The sequence below is a fragment of the Meles meles genome, chromosome 2 (assembly GCF_922984935.1).
Source record: "Meles meles chromosome 2, mMelMel3.1 paternal haplotype, whole genome shotgun sequence".
NCBI classification, from domain to species: domain Eukaryota; kingdom Metazoa; phylum Chordata; class Mammalia; order Carnivora; family Mustelidae; genus Meles; species Meles meles.
The window spans coordinates 68,059,010-68,081,657 of record NC_060067.1 but is presented as its reverse complement, the minus strand read 5'-3'; the positions used below and the strand labels follow the sequence as shown (position 1 = coordinate 68,081,657).

At 47.6% G+C, this 22,648-nt stretch overlaps 1 protein-coding gene across 4 annotated transcripts in view; it reads left to right on the top strand.

The window, feature by feature from the left end:
* The window catches only part of GRK4 (G protein-coupled receptor kinase 4), a 100,798-nt gene extending 78,685 nt beyond the window's left edge, over nt 1–22,113 (top strand). For all 4 annotated transcript variants that reach the window (XM_045993415.1, XM_045993425.1, XM_045993446.1 and 1 more), the window contains 7 exons: nt 2,714–2,751; nt 11,866–11,955; nt 12,870–13,078; nt 16,520–16,654; nt 18,535–18,672; nt 18,988–19,131; nt 20,072–22,113. In XM_045993415.1, the coding sequence (XP_045849371.1) occupies nt 2,714–2,751; nt 11,866–11,955; nt 12,870–13,078; nt 16,520–16,654; nt 18,535–18,672; nt 18,988–19,131; nt 20,072–20,125 (808 nt within the window). In that variant the 3' untranslated portion in view covers nt 20,126–22,113. The remainder of the gene's footprint in view (nt 1–2,713; nt 2,752–11,865; nt 11,956–12,869; nt 13,079–16,519; nt 16,655–18,534; nt 18,673–18,987; nt 19,132–20,071) is intronic.
* The last annotated feature ends 535 nt before the right edge of the window (nt 22,114–22,648 follow it).

Below are 22,648 nucleotides of genomic sequence, written 5' to 3'. Positions count from 1 at the left end.
CAGCAGGCTGTGCACGCACAGCCTCACTCCCCAGGAGAGGCTGGTTAACTGGCAGGATTCACAGGGGAGGGAGGGGATAGTGGAGACAGAGGATCACCAGGAGAAGGCAGGGTACTGGGATGCAAGTGTGTGCTGGGACAAGGGAGGAGAGTCATGCAGATAAACTGTGGACCAGGCAGAAGTTCAAGCCTCGGGCTCCAGAAATCAGCTTCTCATAGTCATTCATGCCCCAGTAACAGGCTGGGAAATGGGATGCAATGGCAAGTGCTTTTTTTTTTTCTTTAAACAAGAAGAGGATGGGCATGCAACCAGCAAAATGAGTTTCTGGTGCCCCAGAGCATGAAGGTATAAGATCAGCCATAAATGGCTCAAGAGCACAACAAACGATACTCAAGTTGTACCCAAGTCAGCAGGCTGTGGGGCGGAGGGTTGTACGATGTAAGAAGACAATCTCCCTTCTTTTCATCTTAGCATTGGTTGGACCCTCCTGAGTATGGTGGCCTTCGTTTGTGTTCCTGGCATAAGACCATGATTAGATCATCACTTAGCAATCCAAAAGGAACTGACAAGATCACTAGGAAAGCCCTTCTCTGGACAGTTGAGGAAGCCGCGTCCTGGAGGCTGAGTGGCTGACCAGTGACGAGGCATTGTCCAGTGTCCTCCACACAAGGCCCACGCCCAAGCTTGGAGATGTGCGAAGAGAGCTATTAAGCTGATTAAAAGCCCGGAGAAACCATTTTTGAAGGAAGATGCAAGAAAAGACAATACATTGGCCTAATGCGGTAGCCACATACCTGTGAACATACCCAACGTCCAGTGTGTACAGTGGGGCAAGCACTGTGTTCCAGCTTGTGGTTTAGCTTCCATGTGACCCACTGAACTTAGCGGTCCTCAAGACCAGCACTCTGTCTTCAGCTGCTTCCCAGAAATTTCGTGGCCCTGACAGGAGACGGTGCCTGTGGCATGCATGGGCACAGTGGTGGCATGCGGGGTGGATGTTGGGTGCGTCTCTGACATCATTCCTTCTGTGGCCGTTACAACACATTTCCTTTCAGAGCCCGCTGATGCACAGTGTGTGGGGACAGCTCAGTGGACGGCTGACCCACACTTGGAGCAGGGAGGTGCAGGACGTCCCGGGAGATGTTTAAGTAATTTGGGGGGCAGCTGCTGTGTTGATGTTGAGCATCAGCCTATATAAGCGAGAAGGCTGTGGCGGTTCCAGGTTAAGGAAGGCTACTTTGTTCTTAATAACATTTATTAGGATTTTTTTTTTTAATACAGAAAAGAATAAAGGGAAAAGCAAAAATGCTTGCTATCCCACCCAGATGGTGCAGGAGCACATGTGCCTGGCTGGAAGGTGCAAACACAGAAGCCACCTGCCCCTCAGCCGTGGCTCCTCTCCCCCAAGCGGACTGTGATGGCAGTGGCATGGCTGTCGCTACAGGAGGGTTTCTCTGCTGCCACTCAGGCTGTGTTCACATGTCCCTCAGCTGCCAGGCTTGCTTCTCATCTTTTCCTGGGGATGTGGGTTTGGGCCTGAGCAGGTTTTACACTAGCTGTGGCCTCTGGAAGGGCTCACTTCAGGTAGCTCCTGCCTCCGGCTCTTTACACAGCTCTCCCGAGTCCAGCCGCCTTCCATCTTCTCTCGCTCTTGCGCAGAGGTTCTAGTAATCTGGCCACAGAGGGAGGGGCAATGCTCAGGGGAGACGGGATGTTGTGATAGGGCTGCATTTGAAACCACAGTTAAATATAAACGCTCTGAAAAGTAAATTTTTTTTCTTTCAAAGGGAAGAAACAAATAAGCAGTTTGGAATATTCCATTTAAGATATTATAATCTTTAGTGACCTGTATTTTTAATTTAATTTTATTTATTTGACAGCGAGAGCACAAGCAGGGGGAGCATCAGAGGGGGAGAGAGAAATAGACTCCCTGCTGGGCAGGGAGCCCAATGCAAGGCTCAATCCCATACCCTGAGATCATGACCTAAAGCCGAAGGCAGCTGCTTAACCATCTGAGCCCCCCAGATACCCCTAGTGACCTGTATTTATTTGAAGTCTGTGGTATCCCTCCTTCACAATAAACTTCGAACAGTCAGTGCTGTTGGTCACAGGCTTCCTGATGCAAGGCTGAGCTCCCTCAGCCCTGCCTCACTGAGGAAGTGGGTGGGTGTGGATCGTGCCCCAGTACAGGGAGGACACTGAAGCCTAGAGTGGTTCAGGTCACACAGCGGCAGAGCTAGGATTTGAATATGTGCCCATCTGACCCCCCAAAGCTGAGTTATTTGGGGGGTCAGATTATTTATGGGAAAATTATGGGAAATTTTCAGTTGTTGACATTTTAAAAAGTGTATGAATGATAAAATAAATTGAATCAAATTCATTAAGGACTAATTCCTTACTATGGACCTGTACCTTTTATCACTGAACTGTCTCAGATCCGTGGACCTGCGCGGAGCACACAGTTGTCACGTGCATGCTGTTGGCTGGAATGAAACCTCTGTGGCATCCTCGTCCTTCCCAGGGATGGCATGAAGGACTCATGACTTGACCCACAAAGGACGGTTTTGTTATCCCCGTTCTCGGCGCTGCTCATAGTAGAGACATCTGTGGTTATTTCTGCTGGGTGAATGAATCAGTGTTGCCTTCTGAATCGGATGAATCAGTGTTGCCTTCTGAATAATTGAGCTTTTTGTTGTTGTCTCTTCCTTTACAGAGACTTAAAGCCTGAGAATATCCTCCTCGATGACCGCGGTAAGTGAGCTTTTCATATCTAAAGCATAAGACTTTGTTAAGAGGGGCTTGATTGGGCGCCTGGGTGGCTCAGTGGGTTAAGCCTCTGCTTTCGGCTCAGGTCATGATCTTATGGCCCTGGGATCGAGTCCTGATCGGGCTCTCTGCTCAGCGGGAAGCCTGCTTCCCCCTCTCTTTCTGCCTCTCTGCTTACTTGTGATCTCTCTCTGTGTGTCAAATAAATAAATCTTTTTTTTTTTAAAAAAAAAGAGGGACTTGGTTACAGAAAGTTAATGTGGGCTTAGCCCATTGTTGCAGAACAGAAACAACAACGAAAAGGGAAGCTCTTTGGTACGTGTTCTTTTGAAAATACAACAGAGATAACATTGCCATTCCCCTGTATTTAGGCAAGAAGCAAAGTTGGTCGTAATTTTCAGTTAATAATTAAATTTTAAAGCATATTAAAATAAATTCACAGTAAGAACATTTTTCTCTCTCATATTACTTGCTGTTTGTCCACATCTTGATTTTTCCCTTAGAATGTATTTCTACCCAAGAGCTCCTAAGAATTTTCCTTTTTTTAAAAAATAACAAATGAGGGGTGCCTGGGTGGCTCAATGGGTTAAAACCTCTGCCTTCGGCTCAGGTCATGATCCCAGGGTCCTGGGATCGAGCTCCACATTGGGCTCTTTGCTCATCGGGGAGCCTGCTTCGCCCCCCACCGCCTGTCGCTCTGCCTGCTTGTGATCTCTGTCTGTCAAATAAATAAATAAAATCTTTTTAAAAAGAAAAAAATAACAAATGGTTGATGAATTTTGTCAGTGCTTTTTTCTATCAAAATGATTATATGTTCTTTTTTCTGTTAGTATAGTTAATTTTCAAATAGTAAACTAACCTGTAATTTCTGAAATAAATCCAAAGTGGACATAATGAGTTCTTCTTTACATAGATTGCTAGTTTCTCTCTTCTGATATTTTTGAAGATGAGGCTGGCTCTGTTTTTGAGGGCCCTGGATCACCATGTCTCTGCAGTGCTGGAAGCACCAGAGCCCTGCTGTGTCTGTGTCCCTACATACTCTCTGGGAGCCCAGAAGTCTTGGCTCAGCTCCCAGGTGCTCCCAGCCTCCGCAAGAGTCCCAGATGGGAGCAGCTGGAGAGTGGCTGTGTGTGTCTCCCACACCTAATGAACAGCCTCTGGTTTGAGCAGGGTTTGTAAATGGTCCTGGGAAAACACTTGTGTCCCTTGCAGCTCCCCTCTGGTTGGTTCTTCTCACAGGGTCTCAGTGAAGTGGATCCAGGAACTGCCGTGGCTCACAGATGCCCTTAAAGTATAACTTATGTGCACCTGTGTTCAGTAATGGTATGGGCCACCATGACCTTGGCCACCTTGTCCCAAAGCAGGTGCCAAGTGTCATTTCTTTGATGCTTACTGTTACTTATTCTTTAGATACTGTGGACCTGGTCACATTCTTGTTAAGAGTGGAAAGGAATGACAGAACTTTGTTTTGTTTTTTTGATTTCAGGAGACTTTCAATCTTTTCTTTTTGTTTTCCTACTCTTTTAATTTTAAAAGTGTAATTCTAGCTATATTTTGTGACTTATAAATGCAATTGATTGTAGGTTTTTTAGTATCCTGCACTTAAAATTCCCAAGAACTAATTTCCAGCAGAAACCATAGAACATAGGAACATCTCTCTCCTTTCCCATCTTCGCAGCTTGTTGGGGTTTCTGTTTTTGACTGTAAAGCATAACCTGACATTTGTGGTGAAATTAGGTTTAAAAAAGATGATTATCAAGAGAACTATAGGCCTGGGGCGCCTGGGTGGCTCAGTGGGTTAAAGCCTCTGCCTTTGGCTCAGGGTCCTGGGATCGAGCCCCACATCAGGCTCTCTGCTCTGCGGGGAGCCTGCTTCCTCCTCTGTCTATCTCTCTCTGCCTGCCTCTCTGTCTACTTGTGATCTCTGTCAAATAAATAAATAAAATCTTTAAAAAAAGAGAGAGAGAGAACTACAGGCCAATATCTCTGATGAACATAGATACAAAAATCCTCAACAAAATACTAGCAAACCGAATGCAAGAATACATTAAAAAAATCATTCACAACAATCAAGTGTGATTTATTCCTGGGATGCAAGGGTGGTCCAGTATTCGCAAATCAATCAACGTAACATATCACATCAATAAGAAAAAGGATAAATCCACATGATCATTTCAATAGATGCAGAAAAAGCATTTGACAAAGCACAACATCCATTCATGATAAAAACCCTCAACAAAGTAGATTGAGAAGGAACATACTAAACATACTCAACATACTCAACATAATAAACATACTCAACATAATAAAGGCCATATATGAAAAGCCCACAGCTAATATCATCCTCAGTGGGGAAAAATTGAGAGCTTTTCCCTGAAGGTCAGGAACAAGACAGGGATTACTCTCACCACTTTTATTCAGCATAGTACTGGACTGACTGCCACAGCAGTCAGACAAGAAAAAGGAATGAAAGGCATCTAAATTGGTAAGGAGGAAGTAAAACTTTCCGTATTTGCAGATGACGTTATGCTATATATAGAAAACCTTAAGGACTCTGCCAAAAAAACTGCTAGAGCTGATAAATGAATTCAGTAAGGTTGCAGTATACAAAATCAGTGTATAGAAATCTGTTGCATTTCTATATACCAATAATGAAGCAGCAGAAATAAAAACTAAGAAAATAATTCTGTTTGTAATTATGCCAAAAATAATAACATACCTAGGAATAAGCTCAACTAGAGAGGTAAAAAGCCTGTACTCTGAAAATTTTAAAACATTGAGGAAAGAAATTGAAGATGATACAAACAGATGGAAAGATATTACATGCTCATGGATTAGAAGAACAGATGTTGTTAAAATGTCTAAACTACCTCCAAGCAATCTACAGATTTAATGCATTCCCTATCAAAATATCAACGGCATTTTTCACAGAACTAGAACAAGTAAAAAATTTGTATGAAACCACAAAGACCCAAATAGTCAAAGCATCTTGAAAAATAAAAACAAAGCTGGAGGTATCACAATTCCAGATTTCAAGATAAGTTATAAATCTGTAGTGATCAAAACAGCATGGTACTGGTGCAGAAAAAAGACATACAAATCAATAGAATAGAATAGAAAACCCAGAAATAAACACATACTTATGGGTTTATTTAGTTAATCTTCAATAATTAATCTTCAACAAAGGAGGCAAGAACATGCAATGAGAAAGAATATGCAGTGGTCTCTTCAATAAATAGTGTTGGGAAAACTGGACCACTTTCTTACACCACACACAAAAATAAACTCAAAATGGATTAAGGACCTAAATATGAGACCTGAAACCATAAAAGTCCTAGAAGAGAACACAGGCAGTAACTTCTCTGATATTGGCCATAACAATGTATTTTTTGTTTTTTTTAGATATGCCTCCCGAGGCAAGGGAAAAAAAAGCAGAAATTAAGTTTTGGAATTACATCAAAATAAAATCTTCTGCATAACAAAGGAAACAATCAACAAAACAAAAAGACAGCAACAACAACAAAAAACACAAAAAGACAACTAAATAGGAGATATTTGCAAATGACACATCCAATAAAGAGTTAGTATCCAACATATATAAAGAACTTCTAAAACTCAATACCCAAGAGATAGTCCAATTAGAAATAGGCGGAAGCCATGAACAGACATTTCTCCAAAGAAGACATCCAGACGGCCAACAGACACATGAAAAGATGCTCAACATCCCTCATCATCAGGGAAATGCAAATCCAAACCACAGTGAGATACCACCTCATACCAGTCAGATGGCTAAAATAAAAAACACAATAAAGAACAAGTGTTGGTGAGAATGCAGAGAAAAAGGAACCCTCATGCACTGTTGGTGGAAATGTAAACAGGTGTCACCACTGTGGAAGATGGTATGGAGGTTCCTCAAAAAATTAAAAGTAGAAATACTATATGATCCAATAATCACACTATTGGGTACTTACCCAAAGAATATGAGAGCACAAGTTCAAAGGAATACATACACCCCTATGTTTATTGCACCATTATTTACAATAGCCAGACTATGGAGGCAGCCTAAGGGTCCATTGACTGATGAATGGATAAAGAAGAGGTGATATATATATATTTGATGGAATATTATTCAGCTGTAAAAAGAATGAAATCTTGCCGTTTGCAACAACGTGGATGGACCTAGAGAGTATAATGCTAAATGAAATGTTAGTCAAGGAAAAACAAATAAACCATATGATTTCACTCATACATGGAATTTAGGAAACAAAACAAATGAACCAAGAAAAAAAAACGAGAAAAACCAAAAGACAGACTCTTAACTCTAGAAAAAACTGAAGGTCACCAGAGGGAGGTGGTGGGGGAATGAGTGAAACAGGTGAAGGGAATGAAGAGGACACTTATTGTGATGAGCCCTGAGTACTATATGGAAATGTTGAATCACTATATTGTACACTCAAAATTAATACAACACTATGTTAACTATACCAGAATTAAAATAAAATTTAAATTAAAAAAAGGCTGGTTGGGTCACCTGGGTGGCTCAGTTAGTTAAGTGTCTATCTTCAGCTCGGGTCATGACCTCAGTGTCCTGGGATCGAGCCTTGTGTCTAGCTCTCTGCTCGGCAAATAGTCTACATCTCTCCCCCTCCTCCTCCCTCTGGGCATGCTCGCTCTCTCGAAAAGAAATAAAAATCTTTAAAAAAAAAAAGCTGATTATCATCTGTTTTGGGTTTTTAGGTACATTTACTGTTTGTCTATCCTAAATATGTCAGCCCTTTTTTTTTGAAAGCATAAATTAAGTGGGACTTGGTTTGTGAAATTTAACTGGTAGTTGAGATCAAAAAGAAAACTATCATGCCTATATTTTCGATACAAGAGACTTCAGTTTTATGAAATAGGTATATTCCTAAAAAGCAGGATGAGCAGTGAATCTTTGTAAAGATGAGTAGCATTTTATTATTGACAATGATTTTTTTTTAAAGATTTTATTTATTTATTTGACAGAGAGAGATCACAAGTAGGCAGAGAGGCAGGCAGAGAGAGAGAGAAGGAAGCAGGCTCCCTGCTGAGCAGAGAGCCCGATGCAGGACTCGATCCCAGGACCCTGAGATCATGACCTGAGCTGAAGGCAGCGGCTTAACCCACTGAGCCATCCAGGTGCCCCTATTGACAATGATTTTAAAGGAAATCCTATATATCATATTCTTCTATCTATAAAATATATATCAAAGATAAGGATACTATTTTTAAACATAAACCCAATACTTTTATCACATCCGAAGTATTTAACAATTCTTTGGGGCACCTGTGTGGCTCAGTTGGTTAAGTGTCCGTCTCTTGATTTTGGCTTAGGTCATGATCTCAGGGTTCTGAGATTGAGCCCTGCATTAGACTCTGTGCTGAGTGTGGACCCTGCTTAAGATTCTCTCTCCATCTCCCTCTGCCCCTCCCATCAGCTTTAAATCTTCCTTAATTATTTTGTAAGTGTTTTTATAGTTGTGTGTTAAATGTAGCATGAAGTTCATATTCCATTTGGTTGATATCTTGTTGAGTTTTAATTTTCATAGGTTCCTCCTTCCTGCCTCTTTGTGTCATTTGTTTGTGAAACCAGTGTTATGGGTCAGAGTGTGTGTTTCTAGAATTCATGTCATGAAGCCCTAACCCCCAGTACCTCAGAATGTGACTGTATAGCTGACCTTTGAACCATGTGGGGATTAAAGGGACCAACTCCCCATGCAGTCAAAAATCCGCATAACTTTTCCTTTTTTTAAGAGAGAGAGAGAGGAAGCTGGAGATGGGGGAGGTGTAGATGGAGAGAGAGAGAGAGTCTTAAGCAGACTGCACTGAGGGCAGATCCCGACACCAGGCTCGATCTCACAATCCTGAGATCATGACCTGAACTGAAATCAAGAAATGGATGCTTAACTGAGTCACCCAGGTGCCCCCACATACAACTTTTCAACTTCCTCAAAACTTAACTACTATAGCCTACAGTTGACCAGAAGCCTTACTGATGACATTAAACAGTCGATTGACACATATTCTGTATGTTATGTATATTATATACAGTATTCTTACAATAACATAAGCTAGACAAAAGATGTTAGAGAATCACAAGGAAGAACAAAGCAAATGCATTCACAGTGCTGTTCTGTACTGAAAAAAAAAAAAAGCATGTGTAAGTGCACGCATGCAGTGCAAACCCGTGGTGTTCAAGGATCAGCCGTGTTTGGAATGGAGGTCTTTAAAGATGTGATTACAGCTGAATGAGGTCACTAGGGAGAGTCCTAATTGCGTATGACTGGTGTTCTCCTAAGAGGAGGAGATGGGATGCAGGCGGGCACAGAGGGAAGAGGCTGTGAATACACGGGGCAAGAACAGTGGTCTACACGCCGGGCAGAGAGGCCCACCCTTCCAGTGTCTGGGGATGTGGGCAAATAAACATCTGTCCTTTCAGCCCCCAGCTCTGGCGCTTTGGTAATGGCAGCCCTGGCAGGCTAGAACATAGAAATCTGCCCTAAAGAAGTTCCCAGCTTGTGGATTTGGCTGGATTTAACATGTTCCCTGCCTCCCCTATTCTTCCGGTAAGCGGGTGGTTCTGTTTGAAGGCTGGAATCAGCCCAGGTTTGATTTCTGGTGAGCACACTTGGTGTGTCCTTCCTGTTGTGTGACATCAGGAGGCATGTGAGTACTGAGCGTCTCTCCTTTTACGGTGTTCAGAGTGATGACTGGTTTCATTCCTTGCTCAGCCTGATCTCTCCATTATCCATTTCCAACCAGCTTTTCACTTAATGGATGAAGGATCAGTATCAAGATACAACATTTCACTGGGGCATGCGAATTCTGCCCTCCCTGGTGCACGTAATTGTTGAGACCCATCTGTAAAAAAGAGTTTTCTTTGTTTACCTGTTGGTTCAGGAAAAGCAGGTGATATATGTGAGGGCTTCCTTTTATTTCTGCTTTCCAGGAGATTGTGTTAGTTCGCTTTCATTCTCCAAGATGATCAAGGAGGTTTTTGTTTTATTCTGTTTTGGTATCATTAATGAATGTATGGATTTTAACGATTTGATAGGGTTTAATCCATTGGAGTAATTATTCTTTACGATGTTCTTTGTCCCTTCTTTGGCCAATGGATGTCCAGTAGCCTCTCATGATTTCCTTGTTTTCTGCTATTGTTTCTTATTGAAGATATTCCCAGATGACCTTGTACGTGCAATGACAGAGACCTGGAGTCGGCCGTGTCTCCAAGGGGCCTGGTGTGTGGGGAGTCCCAGGGGGAAGCCAGGTGCCATTGCTGCCCTGCTCATCATTCTTCCCCAGCCTTTTCTGGGAGAGGACACATCTGTTCTTGTCTTTTTAAAAGAAAATATTGGGGTGCCTGGGTGGCTCAGTGGATTAAGCCTCTGCCTTCGGCTCAGGTCAGGATCTTAGGGTCCTGGGATGACCTGCATCAGGCTCTCTGCTCAGCAGGGAACCTGCTTCCCTGCCCCCTCCCCAGCCCTGCCTGCCTCTCTGCCTACTTGTGATCTCTATCCATCAAATAAATAAATAAAATCTTTTTAAAATTTTTAAAAAATGAAAGAAAATATTCTTCATGGATTCATATTGATATTTCTAATTCTTATTATATTTCTTCATTTCACATTTGTGACTTTTTTCTCCTAATGACATTTGCATCATTACAGTATTTTTCTCTGCTTTTAAAATATGTAACGTAGACTAATCTACAACACTGAATGGAGATATTGCTTGTTTCTTCCAGCTGCCCTGTAGATGGACTGGCTTGAACTGGTGGGTCCACACTGCCCGGTAGGGGGCTGTTCCAGCCCTCTGTTCTTCCAGTTTGGTGGGGCCACGCCTGGCCCTCTGGGCATGTCATTTCCTGCTTTTTTTGCAGGTGTCCCTGGAGGGGTGTGAGATTGAAGGATAGGTTCACTCGGTGCTGGTCTGCGTGCACACCCCGAGCCCCTACTTCCCCAGGACCCCAGCCACGGACTGCATCTCAAAATGATTCTCTTGTCAGTTTGTTGGTAGTTTTACTTTTCATTTCTCAGTGGAAAAAAAATCACTTTTCAAAAGAAAAATAAGAAAGGATACCTAAAATTTCACAACATGCCAGTACTCAAACATAACATATGGGAAATCTGACTTATTGAGGAAATCTTCCTGTATGAAAGCAGGAAACTTAGACACACTGACCAATGGCAGAGCTGGGACTCAAACCCAAAGCCGTGTGGTTCCAGACTTCGCTCCCAGGGCTCTAGCCTTGTGCCTCCCCCAGTGCAGGCGCACAGCTGGGAGTAACATGACTCAGTACGGCCATGCAAAAGACAAGGTCAGTTTTCCTGTCCGAGGCATAATGCAGCCGGTGTTAAAGCAAAATCAGTGTCTTGAATGGCATGTTGTGGATTTTCAGTGTTGAGCATATACTTACTGGTTGGTTCATTTGTTTCTTCAATATTTATTGAGCACCTACTATATGTAGGTAGGGTGTCAGCAGCTGGAGACATATGGCCAACAAGGTGAGCAGGGCATCTACCTCCAGGACTGGTTTATCTTTCCAGACTCTCAAAAGAAAGTTTTCTATAATTTGTTATTTTCATGCTGAATTTAGTAACTATTTAAATCTTTCTATATAAAAGCATTAAAACATAACAGAAGTCTTTCAGTGAGTTTCCTTGATTTTATTTATGATTTTACTATGATGATTTATTCTTCAGAGAAAAGCTCCTTATTATTCATCTGCTGTTCCTATATATAAGCCTACTGGTATTCTGACAGAAAGTGCTTATTTTCTCTTGTGTAGTTCATGTACTATTCATCATAGTTCTATTTATGGCTCTGGTAGTTATAGGAAATTAAATAATAAACGCAAAGCTTCTATCTTACCAAGTCGTTGTCATGGTTAAGGGGCTTCCTGATTAGTGACCAGCTATAAATCTGATTTCCTGTTGTGTTAGTGGACCCGAACGCTCTGCATAGTATTTTAGTAATTGTGGAGAAGTTAGATGTAATTTTAAAGATTTTTTCCTCTACTGTTTATTGTCCTGAATGTGTCAGCATGCCCCTGTGGTTTGTAATATGCTTGAACACACACAGGGCACATCCGGATCTCAGACCTGGGTTTGGCTGCGGAGATCCCGGAAGGGGAGACCATCCGAGGAAGAGTGGGAACTGTCGGCTACATGGGTATGTGAACGGCTGCTTCTGGATACTTGTGCTTTGTCTTGGGGTGCCCACGTCCTCACAGCACAGGGAAGTTCTAAGCCCCTTGGAAGGAGCATGGGTGTTGGAAGTTTGTACCCGGCCAGAGCTGGGACTCCTGGGGAGTCCTCCTGTCTGCCCTCCTGTCTTACAGAGACCGGGGTGAGGCCGGCAGAGGTCATGCAGCTGAGTGAGGGCAGAATCAGGGCAGGATGGGGCCCTCGCTCTGCTGCTGCCACCGTCCGGGGCTCACCGGTCTCTCCAGGTCCTTCTGCAGCCATGGTTCCCTGGTTCTTGCAAAGCCTCTGTGACTGGGTGGCCATGGTGTGAGGTGAGCTCCCCACCTGGCAGTGCTAGCCTGACCAGGCATGGCCTCTGACATGAGGGACACCGAGGGCCTCTGCAGAGTACTGCAGTCAGTCATATCCCTGCCCCACCTGTTGCAGGGGTCGGTGCCCTTGGGGTACTCGTGGGTGTGGCTCTGTGCCTGCTCATTTCGTGCCCTGGGGATAGCACAGACTGTTTCCTGTGACCCTTTTGTTGACTATAAGTGACATGCTCTAAAATCCACCACTCTGAAGTGTACCCGTGAGTGGATATCAGCATACGCACGGAGCTGTGCAACCACGACCCCCAGAAAGAGACCCCGGGCCCATGAGCACCCCTCCAGCCCTGGGCCTGTGGCTGCTCGCCCTCTTTCTGTCTCCACGGACTGTCTCTTCTGCCTGCTTCATGTAAATAGGATCTCACACTCTTGGGCCTTCTGTGTCTGTCTTCTGCCCCTTAACACATTTCTAGGGTTGTAACAAACATTAACTTTATAATGTGTTATTTGGAATTAATTACGAGAAAATTTAAAACCAAAATTTAATTTAAATTTCCCTGTATTTGTTATGTAGCTCCTGAAGTTATCAATAATGAACACTATACATTTAGTCCTGATTGGTGGGGACTTGGCTGTCTGATGTATGAAATGATTGAGGGACATTCTCCATTCAGAAAATTCAAAGAGAAAGTCAAGCGAGAGGAGGTGGACCGAAGAGTGAGGAAGGACACCGAGCAGTATTCGGAGAAGTTTTCAGAGGATGCCAAGTCCTTCTGCAAGATGGTGGGTCGGGCTCTGGGGAGGTCAGCGTGGAACCCCTAGCTTATGGGGTTGTTTCCACTAACAGTCTCTGCACTGGTCCTCACTGGGAAATGACATGATCGGGCTTCCAACCAATGGAAGCAAAGTGGAGAAGTACCTTATTTGATTTCTCAAAAGATCCTCCTGAGAGGGAAGAGTGGTGCCAATTCACTCATTTCCTGTGAAACTGAAGATCAAACAGAACCTTGTTTCTTAGGAAGAGTGAGGTTTTTCCTTCTGCCAATGTTTCTTTGTTTCTTCCTCTTTAACTGGCTGCCAGGGTTCGTGGTCATGATAGACACCCCATCTTGATGGGCCATCACATGTCTCCCATTTTCCTGGATGCATTAAGGGCCCCATGAGGCTGCGTGTCACAGCGGGGAGAAGAGGATGGAGGCTGTGGGGCTGGGGGAAGGCAGAGCAGTGGTTGAACGATGGGGGCCAGAATCATGGTGGGTTATGGGAGGATGTGGAAGAGGGTCTCAGGACAGAGTCAGGAGGCTGGAGGCAAAGGTGTAAGCACTTCTTGTTGGAGCCATGGCCCCTCTCGCCAGAGTTGGAGAGTTGGGAGCGCACGGAGAGGAAAGCAGGGCTGACTGGTCATCAAGAGTCAAGGGGGAGAGTGAAGGGAGTGGTGGGGACGGAGGCCATGGAGAGGCAGGCCACAGGTCCCCAAGTGGGTGCCTGCTGGAACCTGTAGCTGCTGTACCCATTACTGAAAACGTCAGTAACTTAGGTGAGTTGTTGATGGCTGGAGATAAAGATTTTGTTTCCCCTTCCCTGTTGGTGCCAAATGTGGAGTGATGAGTGTTAGTGGCCTGTCACAAGCCGGGGGACTAGGCTGGACTTCCCTCCTGCCTGCTCATTCTGCGTGGAGCTGGTGGTGCTTAGCCAGCTTCTCCAAGGTTAACAGCATTCGGGCCACGCTGCTATTCGACCACATGCTGGCCACCTGCTGGATACTCTGATAAGGGCTATAGGAAGATAGAAGTTGGAAGTAAAGCCTGCCCCCCAAGGAGCTCACAGTTCAATGGCAGGCCTAGAACAAACATGAAAAATAACTGTAGTGAAAAAGCAGAATTTGAGGGATGTCATTAACTAGAGAGAAACAAGGGCTCAAGGGTTTTCAGGATGGGGAGATGCTGTGTTCTGGTTAGGGTGCTAGGGAAGGCAGGCAGTGCCTGAGTGAGAAGCAGGGCTGGACGTCGGAGCTCAGGGGCCACATCTCAGCTCCCCGTGCCCGACTTCCCTGTCCAGCCTCTAGTTTCTTGTCTGACGTGTGCATGGTGATAGCCTCATCCTCACAGGCTCGCTGGAAGGGCTGATGCAGGAGCGGGTATGACTGGCTGGCTCTTTACATGGTCCCAAACAGGCGGCCAGAGCGGCACCTGACGTGTGGGCACCTGTCTGTAGTTTGGAAAGCTCTTTGATAGGTTATCTCATCTGACCTTCAGAGTGGACTTCTAAGGGGTTTTCTTAGCCTCACAGTTGGAAAATTAAGAATGTGATTTTTTAGAAAAGATTTTATTTATTTTAGAGAGAGAAAGAGTATGGGTGTGCATGAGTGTGGGGAGGGGCAGAGGAAGAGGGAGAAGCAGACTCCCCACCGAGCACGGAGCCCCCAGCCCTGAGATCATGACCTGAGCTGAAATCAAGAGTTAGCGGCTTAACCGACTCACCCAGGCACCCTTAGAATGTGATTTCTGTGACATCCCATAATGGAGTGTCAATGGGCCAACTTGAACCCAGGCGTTCTGATCACAAGTCCAAGGCCTTCCAAAGGGGTGTGTTAGCAGCAGGGTTGATGATGGAGTCCTAGAGCCCCTGAGACGGTGGGATTGTGTTTGGCATCACATGGAATTCTCAGCTCTATTTTTAATGAGCAAAGCATGCCAAGAAGACCCCACTGAGCGAATCTTGTCGAGCCCTTGCCTGGTGAGGGGCGGGGGCTACAGCAGCTAGTGGGAGTCCTATGGCCCTGCCTCTGGAGGCTTGGGTCCTGCAGGAGGGACTGGCCCTGAGCACTCACCCAGGTGATGGCGTCACAGCCAGGCGAAGGGTATTCTAGACAGAGGGCATGGTATGTGTACCGTCAAGGAGGTGAGAAGGGGAGGGTGTGTGCTGCATCCAGAGTCCACCCAGCAAAGGCTGCAGGTGCATGCAGGCCCGTGCACACGTGCCACATGCAGAATGTGCTCAGCCCTGTGCCTGCGACTTTGGTTTCTCTACAGAAGAGCGGTGGGTGCGGGCCGTGAGGCAAGGCCAGGGTGGGCAGACTTCTCTCTGAGTGGCCAGATACTTAGGCTTGGCGGGTCCCTCACACAGCTGTTGGGCTCCGCACAGTAAAGCAACAGCATGGACTGGCCTATGTTGTGCTAAAAGCTCCTTGCTGAGGTAAGGTGGCTTCCGGGCCACACCTGTCCTGTATTGCTTTGGGCACAGCCAAACCCCTTGGACTGATGATAACTGTGGACGAGGGCCTATTTGGTGAAACTTATGAAGGTATGAGTAAGGAATACTTTTGAAAGAGATTCTGTCTGTTCATTTTAAGAATATATAATTTCTAAAACTTGATTTGCCATTTTTGTCTCATCTCAGCTCCTTAGAGATCTACTTGAGGAGTAGATTAAAATAGCTTCTAATTGTAAACAAAACTTAGCATTAAAGTGGTATCTGTGAGGGCACCTGGGTGGCTCAGTTGATTAAGCATCTGCCTTCAGCTCAGGTCATGATCCCAGAGTCTCAGGATCGAGTCCAACCTCAGGGTCCCTGCTCAGCAGGGAGTCTGCTTCTCCCTCTGATCCTCCCCGACCTTGTGCTCTTTCTCTCTCTCTCAAATAAATAAAATCTTTAAAAAATAAAATAAAATGGTATCTGTGAAGTTCTTGACAGTTAGTATTTCTTTTTAAAGAGCCCCCTCATTTTTACATGGCTGGAACTTTTGCCTTAAGGGATTTACCTAGTTGACCTTTATTTATTGGTAGCTCAAAGGCTATTATATTAGTTTCCACTCCTTTTTGAAACCTCATATATTCTAAATTTGTGAAATCTGAATTAAGGAGGTTTGGTTGAATTTTTGAAATTTGAGTAACTTTGGGGCACCTGGGTGGTTCAGTGGGTTGAGCATCTGCCTTCAGCTCAGGTCATGATCCCCGGGTCCTGGGATCGAGTCCTGCATTGGGGTCCCTGCTCAGTGGGGAGCCTTCTTCTCCCACTCTCCCTGCTTGTGCTCGAACTCTCTCTCTCTCAAATAAATAAATAAATAAATAAATATTAAAATAAAAGAGAGAAATCTGAGTAACTTTGTTTAGAGAGAGACACTCTTTGCTACCCCTGATTCTTTGCTTATTATTATGGAGACTTTCTGAGTTCTCTCTCCTATCCTAGGAGCCTAAATTGACTCCATTTCTGCCTCTTGCGCAGTTACTCACCAAGAATCCCAAACAACGGCTGGGCAGCAAGGCAGGAGCAGTGGAAGTGAAGGCTCACCCTATGTTTAAGGAAATTAACTTCAAGAGGCTGGAAGCAAATATGTTAGAGCCGCCATTCTGTCCTGATGTAAGTATGTTGCTCAGACAGGAGCAGGGTGTCCAAGAAAATGAGTCCACGGAAGCCTGTGATTTTCCAGCAGGTAGAGAACCGCGGGTGCCGCCCGGCTGTGCTTTTGCTTGGGTGCTCCCTCCCAGCCCCCAGCCACTCATCACACCGTCCTCACAGGTCCCCCCAGGCCTTTCTGGCAGCCGATCCTGGCTCTGCCGTGCTCAGAGCCCCGGCACCACCGCACATCCTCCTTGCCGGGCCCTGGAGGCCTTCTGTGTGACAGAATCCCATATCTTGTGTCCTCACCACCATTCCTACCTCTTTAGTCTGGGAAGCCCTTCCCCTCTCCATGCCTCCAAGGTCCGGGCTCCACGCTGTCCACAGGGAGTCCTGGGGGTCACTGAGCCTCCTGTGAGCCTGCTGTGGGGCCAACTCAAGGGCGGTGTCCATGTGCTCAGCACAGGGCCCCGCCTGGGTCAGTGCTCAGTGGGAATACCTGCAGGCAGGAAATTCCTGTTGAGCAAGGCAGAAATGCACAGACAGCAGTCTGGACTCTCTCCTTAACACACTACCGGCACATTCCAGAGGTGTGGAGATAATTCTGCAGGAGATGATGGAACTGAAGTGTACGATAAAAACATCCTTAGTTGTACAAGTCGGGCCTGACTATGTTTAGATTCCAGTGTGTTGTGGTAGTACTGCCTTCCTTTGAATCAGTTCACACATGACATGTTTACTGAGTGCCTACCACCTCCTAGGTACAGATCAAGGTGTGAGGACCCCAGGGGGCACAAGAAAGCATGGTCTTGCTGCTGTGACGCTCGCTCCAGCCTGCAGACACAGGCCACGAACAAAGGACACACAGAGTGAACCCCTGGATGGGGATGCTTCACCCCAGGGACTTGACAGGGTTGCTGGGGTCTGAGAGGAGCAGGGAAGGCAGTCTTCCCCAGGGAGTGGTAATGACTCCCCTTGCTGTGCTCAGAGGCCTGGAGCAGGGCCTTCCAGGTCACCGCCCTGGGGCTGACATTCTGGGTATTCTGTTGAATGTAACCAGAGGAACCGTGGGGGCCTGCAGACAGGGAAGTCCCGAGGTCATGGGTCAGGCATTCTTGTCCAAGGTGGGGGGCAGGACGAGGTTCTTAGCCTTCAGCCTGGGTGCAGTCCTCACCAGCATTCCCCTGGACTGTCTCCTGAGTAGGGTCCCCACTTGCTTCCATGGCCCCGCTGTGTGGGGACTGAACGGGTAGCAGCTGCTCAGAGATGTGCCGACGGGTGGCCTACGGAATGTCCCCTCTTGGACCGGGCAGGTTCCAGCAGGCAGGCAGGGCATTTCTCAGAACTGCCGGGTGCCTCTTGCACGATCATGGTTGGGCTGGTAGCTGGACTCCTGTGTTTTTTGTTCCTGATTTCCAGGAGCGCGGGAGGCTGCACAGAGGGGGCCGTGGCCCAGGCTCGGACACACCCTTTGGCTTGCCCCTGAGGGCCACAGGACCATGGTGGGTGCTGCAGGCCGGGACTCCTGTCCCAGAGGAGGGCGTCTGGAGGCCACTAGATGAACTCCGATAGGAGGTCAAGAAGCGGGACCTGCCCTTTTCCACTTAGACTTTGCGTGGGGCATGTCATGTGAAGGAGGCCATGGGTCCAATGGCCCTTCTCCCCTCCCCCGCCTGTCATGCATTCTCCACTGCAGGAGAGGGAAGGGTGAGGGCCTCGGGAGGGTTGTGGCCAGAGGGTGTGCACAGGGTCTATGACCCAGGAGAGCTCCTGAGAGCGAGGGAAAGGTTTCAAACAGCGTGAATGAGTCCATTTCACACCCGTGGCGTTCTTAGTCTAAGGAGACAGAGAAGGACTCCAGTAATCCCGGAGGCCAATGCCTCTTCATTGTTGGTGCACAGCCGCAGGCCATTTACTGTAAGGACGTTGTGGATATCGAGCAGTTCTCCACGGTGAGAGGCGTCTACCTGGACACCGCTGACGACACGTTCTACAGTCAGTTTGCTACGGGCTGTGTCTCCATCCCCTGGCAGAACGAGGTACTGCCGGTTTATCCTGGGTATGGCGCCCGGAGAGTTGTGCATGCCCACGTGCATGTGTGTGCACGCGTGTGTGCACACATGTGTGTCGGTCCTGTCCCAGTCCCTGCGCAGGAGAGGGAAAGTTCGCCATCCTGGGTCCAACTTTCAAAGTGGGACTGGCCGGCACCCGTCTCTTACCAGCTCTGGGGTGCACTGGGAGGGAGGAGGAGGAGGCTGCGTTCCCCATGTCCTGAGCTGGGTGTAGGGCGGAACGTGGCGGACTGACCATGTGGTGTCTCTCTCCTTCTCTGTTCTCCTCTTACATGAACACAGATGATCGAATCGGGTTGTTTTAAGGACATCAATGATGTGGAGCCTGAAGAAAATATGGTGTTTAATGTAAAAGAAAAAAGGCGATACCCGGTTTCCAAAACGAAGAGAAGCTTCTTCTACAGACTCCTCAGGAGAGGGATAAGGGTAACAAGCATTCTGTTATGTCGGGGGTTTTTTAATGGGAGGTGTTCAAAGAAGAGAAATATTTCACCAAGGTAAAAACTTTCTTTTCTCAGCTTTCTTATTAAGACATTTCACATAATTTAAGAGCTCTCACCTTATGGTGCGATTTGAGCCCCACCAGGAAAATCCTCACTATGTCGTTTGTTGTCCGTATGAAGACCCTGTTCTGACGCGCAAAGGACAAACAGCTCTGGGGGTTGTGTAAACTGACGAGCAACTGGGTCATGTCGATCGCCGCCCTCCCGCTCCGACTTGGCCGCTGCCCCCTCGCAGGCCTGCTCTCACACGGGATGTGGAAGCAGGAGGCTTAGGATGTTGTTCCTAATGAACTGTCTCTCCCTGTTTCGTACCCTGTGGTTGTCCACTAACGTTCAGTCCATCTTTCTTCAGTATGAAAAGCAAGCCTTAGGCAGGGAAGGTCTGTGAGGGTGCGTCCACCAGGACCACACTTCCTCGGAGAACAGGGATCAGGTGTGGGTTCGCGCCTGGGTTTTCCTGGCAGCCGGGCTCCCCGTGCTCAGGAAGTCCTGCCCGGACATGCTCTGCGCAGGCCCGACCTGTGCGGGGGGGCACAGGATGGGGACTCCGCAGCTGTGGATGGCATGCTGCCAGCTGAGCCAGGTGACACCACTGCCCTCGTTCCCCTGCAGCACTCAGCTCAAGTCCTGTAATTGCGTTGAGTGTGCAGCAGAGAAAGCAAATCTGAGACACTGTGTGTGTGGGGGGGTGTGCATGTGAGCTGAGCATCCTCCAAACCGTGGGGGGCATGAGAGGAAGCGTGGAAGTCAGCTTTAGTGTCAGTGCCCCCGCCCCGTGGCTGTCACCTCTCATATCCACTGCTGGGGAGCAGAGCGGGCGCACGTTGGCTGAGTGACTGACCCCGCACTCTGCCGTGTTGCAGGGCTGCATTAGCAGTGGCCCCAGCGAGAAGGAAGAGCTGCCCACCAGTCTGTGATCACAGCCGCAGAGCCCGACCCCGTGCCGAGGAGCCCACGCTCAGCGTTCCACCCTGTCCAGAGCCGCAATAAATACGTGTCACAGCCTAACACGGGCCACGTGCGTCTGCAGATTTCTGTGTTCATACCTGAGTCATGTTGGCACCAGAGCTGGGCTGTAGGGAAGGGCACTTGAGGACTGCCCCGGTGCCCAGAAGCCCCCAGTGTGGACATCGAGTGACGGAGGCTCAAGTCCCACGTGTGCCCACAGAGGTGGGGAGGAGTAGGCTGGCGCATCAGCCTAACAATGTCCAGGGCCAAGGGTCCTGTTCCTCCCCCTAGAGTGTCTTCCAGTACCCAGCGTGGTAGGAGGCAGGAAGGGTCCTGCTTTCCCCAGAAGGTCTTGGCCCATTTGCATCCACACTGACATCTGCTCACTCACCGAGATTCTTGTGGGTGAGGTGTGCATGTTTGTGTGTGTATATCTTTGTGGCACTCCTGGGCACAGGCTGAGAGAGGGTGTGTTTAGGACCCCGGGCCAGGGCTTGGCTGTTGGTAGCCTGGGGGGTCTGTGTGCCGCCTCCCGGCCTGAAGCACAGGGGAAGATGGGGCTGGGAGCCCCCTGTGCTTGGGCTGGGGGTGAGGAAACCCCTCCGGCCCTGGTGGGTGCTTAGCAGTTGAGAAGCTCGCTTCCCACACAGGCTAAGGGATGCCGGGGTTCCGGATTCAGTAACTCTTTCCCTCAGCCAGAGCTGCCAGAAGAGGAAGGTGGAGCCCCTTCCCTGTGGTGGGAATGTGGGCTCTGTTGCCTAGGGAGGGGTGTTGGCACCTACAGGCCTTGTAAAGACTGGGGGGCGGGGAGGGTCTGTAGATTCTGCGGGAAGGTGGCCCCGAGGTGCAGAACACGAGCTTCTCCTGGATCTGTGTGTATAAGGCCTGCAGCAGGGGTGGGGTGAGAAGCCAGGCCTCTGCAACTTTTACTAAACAGCAAGGACTTGGCCTGGATTGGAGACCCTGCCATACTGCTGTGTGCCGGAGAGTGAGCCAGGGTCAGCCACGTGCCTGGGTTCAGTGTTGCTGTCCTGCAGCCGCAAGTCCCCAGCCACGTGAACCCAGATGGCGCTTCCGGGAGTGCCAGTGTCATCTGCACACGTGCTCCAGGCTGTCTGGAGGGCGGCAGTGCTGGGGCCAGGCTCTGCAGGGAAGCACCCCGGGTCGTGCCCTTCGAGACCAACAGAAGTTGATCCTCAGCTTGCTCTATACCCGGGTGGGGAGAGGGAAGAGTGACCTTGGGGCTTGGGCCTTTATTTTAGGGATGGCTTCTCTTCTGATGGGGGCCTCTTCTCGGTTTGAAGACAGCAGGAGGTGGGGACAAAGACCCAAGGCCTTCGTCAAGTGTTTAGTAGAACATCCGGTATGTGCTACCCGCTCAGTAAATCTGTCAGGAATTGTGGAAAACTAATACATGCTCACCCAGAGCAATGCAGGCAGGTTTAAAGAAAATAGAAATCACCTGTATTCCTACCACCTGCTTATATTCGAAAACTTTTCAGACCTTCTGTTACCAGTGTGGACATGGGGGCAGTGGTGCACTTGTCTGCCCGGTCCCTGCCTGGTCACCACGGGGTGGAGGGCCCCCGCCTGCCAAGCCCTGGCTGGGAAGAAGCCTGGGGGACCCATCTGTGCCCACAGGGCACAGCTCCAGGAACCAGTGAAGGCCTTTGCCACCCCCCCCCCACTTTTTTCTGCTTAAGCTAGTCTGAGTTGAGTGCCCCCATGCTCAAGGGAAGCGTCCTAAGAGAGCAAATCTGGGAAAGGATTTTACAAGCTAGCACCTTCATGTTTGATCTGTCATTGTCTTCCCCCTCTGGTTAGAAGCAAGCACATATTTTTTAAGGAGAGTTTTGAAATTAAAGCGTACACAATGAAAAATTCATCTTTAGTATCAGCGATTATCCAAAGATAATCCATTCTATCAGCATTTTATTCTATATTTATGTAATCTGTATTTATTTCTTGCCATTTCATTTATTTATTTTTTTTAAAGGTTTTTTATTTATTTATTTGACACACAGAGAGAGAGATCACAAGTACGCAGAGAGGCAGGCAGAGAGAGAGGGAGAAGCAGGCTCCCTGCTGAGCAGAAAGCCAGATGTGGGGCTCGATCCCAGGACTTTGAGATCATGACCTGAGCTGAAGGTAGAGGCTTAACCCACTGAGCCACACAGGCGCCCCATATTTCTTGCCATTTCATTTAAATATATCTGTCTCCTTAATCTTTTTTTTTTTTTTAAAGATTTATTTATTTATTTATTTGACAGAGAGAGAGATCACAAGTAGGCAGAGAGGCAGGCAGAGAGAGAGGAGGAAGCAGGCTCCCTGCGGAGCAGAGAGCCCGATGAGGGGCTCGATCCCAGGACCCTGAGATCATGACCTGAGCCGAAGGCAGCGGCTTAATCCACTGAGCCACCCAGGCACCCCGTGTCTCCTTAATCTTTTACTGCACATTTAGGACAACAGTTATCAAACAATCCAAACAATTG